Source organism: Vidua macroura, chromosome 29, assembly GCF_024509145.1.
Source record: "Vidua macroura isolate BioBank_ID:100142 chromosome 29, ASM2450914v1, whole genome shotgun sequence".
NCBI classification, from domain to species: Eukaryota; Metazoa; Chordata; class Aves; order Passeriformes; family Viduidae; genus Vidua; species Vidua macroura.
In genome coordinates this window covers 712,075-715,382 of record NC_071599.1, presented here as the reverse complement: position 1 = coordinate 715,382, position 3,308 = coordinate 712,075, and the positions used below count along the sequence as shown (strand labels likewise).

The following is a 3,308-nucleotide window of genomic DNA, read 5'->3' as shown; positions in this document are numbered from 1 at the left end:
TAGGGTTAAGGTTAGGGTTAGGGTTAGGTTTAGGGTTAGGTTCAGTTTTAGGCTTAACCCCGACCTGTTTTGGGGCACAGATCTGAGGGAACCTATTCCTGCAGCAGATTTGCCCCCATTAGGAGGAATTTAACATTTTGGGTGTCAAAACCTGGTTCAGAGGAAGCTGAAGCAACCTGGGGGTGAAGCAAACCTGGGGAAGTCTTGTGTTAATTGTGTCTTGCTTCAGCTCTGCTGCTTTGGGGAAGCTTCTGGAAGGTTCCTTCCCGCAGCTGGGCGGTTTCAGGGCTTTGAGTCACCCTTGGGAAATCAGCTCTGGTGCTTTTCCTGCCCCAAAAGTGGTTTGGGAATCCAGAGCCTGGGAAGCCACATCGATGTTCCCAGCCAGCTTTTCCCTCTGGAAACAGCTGATTTTTAACAAATGAACCTTTTTGGTGCAAATTTGGGCTGTTCTGAGTGAGGGATTTGGGTTGTTTCCCGTTCTTGTCCACACAGAGCTCAGCTGCCCAAAACTTAATTTGTCCACCACCATCTGTGGAGCAAAAATGCCCTAAAAAGGGTTTTCCTGCAGAAAATTGAGCTCATCCTTCCCCATCATTCCTCCCAGCTCCTGCCCAACACCACAGCTCAAGCTTGGGGCACCTGTGCAGAGTTTTGAGGCCAAAATACGGGGTTTTGTTCCAGTTGGAAATGCAAAAATCTGACAAATCCTGGTGCAATCCCAGCCTCTGGAACACCCACCCCACCCCTGGGAACCTGCAACCTGTCCTAAAGGTGGATTTAGGAGAGAAAATCCCAGGAAAACCCATGGAGAGCTTTGGAAATCTTTATTTGGCAGCAAAATGACGGTGCTGGGAGAAAGAGGAGGAGGAAGGGGAGGAAGGAGGATTTAAGGCCCGGTTCAGCTCTGGAACCTTCTCCAAGCTCCAGGACTCCTCCGAGGGGAGAGAAGGAGCTCAGTGGTGGTGCTGGTGCTGGTGGTGGTGCTGGTGGTCCTCCACCTCGTGCAGGTGCTCGTGGGTGGCGCAGGTGACACGGGTGACCAGCAGCATCATCTCCCCAAAGCTGATCTGGGCGTCCTTGTTGACGTCCAGGTCCTTCATGATCTGGTCGATGGTGGCCTTGTTCTTCACGTGCTGCGAAGGAGGAGGGGGCGAGGTGAGGGCAAAATCCCCTCGTTTCTCCCCCCATCCCCCGGGTGGAAAAAACATCGCCTTGGTTTTTAGGGAGGTGAGTTCCAAACGAAAATGGGATTTGGGGAGATGTGGTAAGCACAATTCTCTCTCTGTCAGAATTTTTTCATAAGGAAGCACAGAGAGAAGAAAGAGAAAACAATTTCTATTTCTGCTCCTTGTTTTTCCCATGTGGAATGTGCTTGGAGAATTGTTCACCTGGGTTGATTGCTTGATTGGATCCTGGAGAGGATTGTTTGAGCCTGATGGCCAAACCAATCCACCCGTGTCTGGACTCTCAGAGAGGGTCACGAGTTGTGAGTGGGTTAGATATGGGAGTTAGAAAAGTAGGTTTGTAGTTTTAGTATCTCCATTAAATAGCATATTAATGAATTATAGTATAGTTATAATAAAGAAATCATTCAGCCTTCTGAACAGGAGTCAGACATCAGCATTTCTTCCCACCGGGTTCACCTGCATTTTCAATAGGGAGAGTTTTTGGTGTGGCTTCCAGGGGGAAAAGGAGATTTCGGGCAGAGAAATCTGGTTTTTGCAGAGAAGGGGATGAGGGGAGGAGAGCTGTGAGGGTTCCTTCACGCAGAACATTTGGGACGGGGTGGTTGGGCGGGAGAGCAGAGCAGGAACCCAAACCCTGGTGACATCCAGGCCCTGGGATCTAGCCCCTCACCTTCAGGTAATTGGCCAGCTGCTTCTCAATCAGCAGCTTGAGCTCCTTCTTGGTCAGGGTGTCCCTGTCGCCCTCCCGCCGCGAGTACTGGTGGAAGACATCGATGATGACGTCCATGGCCTTCTCCAGCTCCGACAGCGGCTCCTGGCTCTGCTGGGCCTGCAGGAGAAACGGTCACACCAAAGGTCCAGGAAAATCTGGGATGACCAAGTTGGGTCCAGCCTTTCTTTTTTTGTGGGGGGGAATGTTCCTTTTTGGAGCTGTTGGGGTTTTCTCCAAGGAGGCTGAAGGACCTCGCAGCCTCCGTGAAGCAACAAATGAGAGCTCAGAGCTGATTTGTGCCCAAAATGGGCCTGGTCTAAGCCTGGCTCTGCTGATAAACCAACCAGAGCAGCTGATAACACCCCAAAAACACAGAGCAGGTGACAACACCCCAAAAACCCTCAGCGGGGCACAGAGCAGGTTAGAACACCCCAAAAACCCTCAGTGGGGCACAGAGCAGGTTAGAACACCCTAAAAACGCTCTGTGGGGACACAGAGCAGGTTAGAACACCCCAAAAATGCTCTGTGGGGACACAGAGCACTAGATCTGATGTCCAGCAGCCTCTTTGGTGGTCGGGAAGCTCTTGCAGGAGGAAACCTCTCTCCTCACGAGCGGGGAAGATGGTTCTGCTCCGCCAGGACGCGGGGTTGAGACCAAGAGAAGCTCCCTGAGGATCCTCACACCTCGGATGACCTGGAAAAGAGCACGGACACCCTCAATGCCCCCCGCACTTGCCTTGCTCATCTTGTCACCACAGCGAGGTCCCCTGGGGCGGGCGCGGGGCCAGGTGCCACCCCGGGGTCTCTTATAGCAGGGCCTTGGCCCATTGTGAAACGTCCCTGTCCCGTTCCAGGCTGGCCTCACAACGCCCCTGGCGTTGCTCAAGGCTCCGGGAAGTTCCCCAAAAGGGGTTCTGTGGCTTTTCCCGCAAGCTCGGGGTGTCACAGGCTCAGGTGGCCACGGGGGTGGCCCTGTCCCTTCACCTGCTGGGATTCTTCACCAGCTCTGGGGAAAAAAAAAAATTCCTTTGGGATTTTCCCACATTTTCCTCCTTTCCAGGGCTGTTTTCTGATGCCAGGGGGTGAAGGGCACCCATGGCGCCGTTCCTGCCCTGCTCGTCCCCAAAATGTCCCCACCCTGATGCATCCCACGATCCCTGAGCTTGGCAAAAACCTCCAAAATCACCAAGCCGAGTGCCACCCGCTCCTGGCTGTGTGACAGCGGGGCACAGGTGGCACCGGGACCGTCCCCTGCCTGCGGCACCCATGAAAGATGATCTGGGCGTGTTCCCAGCCTGACACAGCTCCAGGAGCTCCGTTCCATCCGTGCCAAGGGTGGCTTGTCCCCACCCCAGGTGTGCCCTGATGTCGCTATTGGACAGAAGCTTGGGAAGTTCAAAAGAGAA

The 3,308-nt window shown here is 53.6% G+C and overlaps 1 protein-coding gene across 1 annotated transcript; it reads right to left on the bottom strand.

The window, feature by feature from the left end:
• Positions 1-810: 810 nt before the first annotated feature.
• LOC128820488 (protein MRP-126-like) lies at positions 811-2,710 on the bottom strand. The gene is made up of 3 exons (XM_054001261.1): positions 2,639-2,710; positions 1,861-2,019; positions 811-1,136 (listed from the first exon to the last, which is right to left on the bottom strand). Exons 1-3 carry the CDS (start codon positions 2,645-2,647, stop codon positions 957-959), a joined length of 348 nt encoding a protein of 115 aa, XP_053857236.1. The 5' UTR covers positions 2,648-2,710; the 3' UTR covers positions 811-956.
• Positions 2,711-3,308: the final 598 nt, after the last annotated feature.

Coding starts and splice junctions, on each gene's coding strand:
- LOC128820488 (XM_054001261.1), bottom strand. Junction 1,137..1,860: donor AGCTGGCCAATTACCTGAAG/GTGAGGGGCTAG, acceptor CCTCCTTCGCAG/CACGTGAAGAACAAGGCCAC.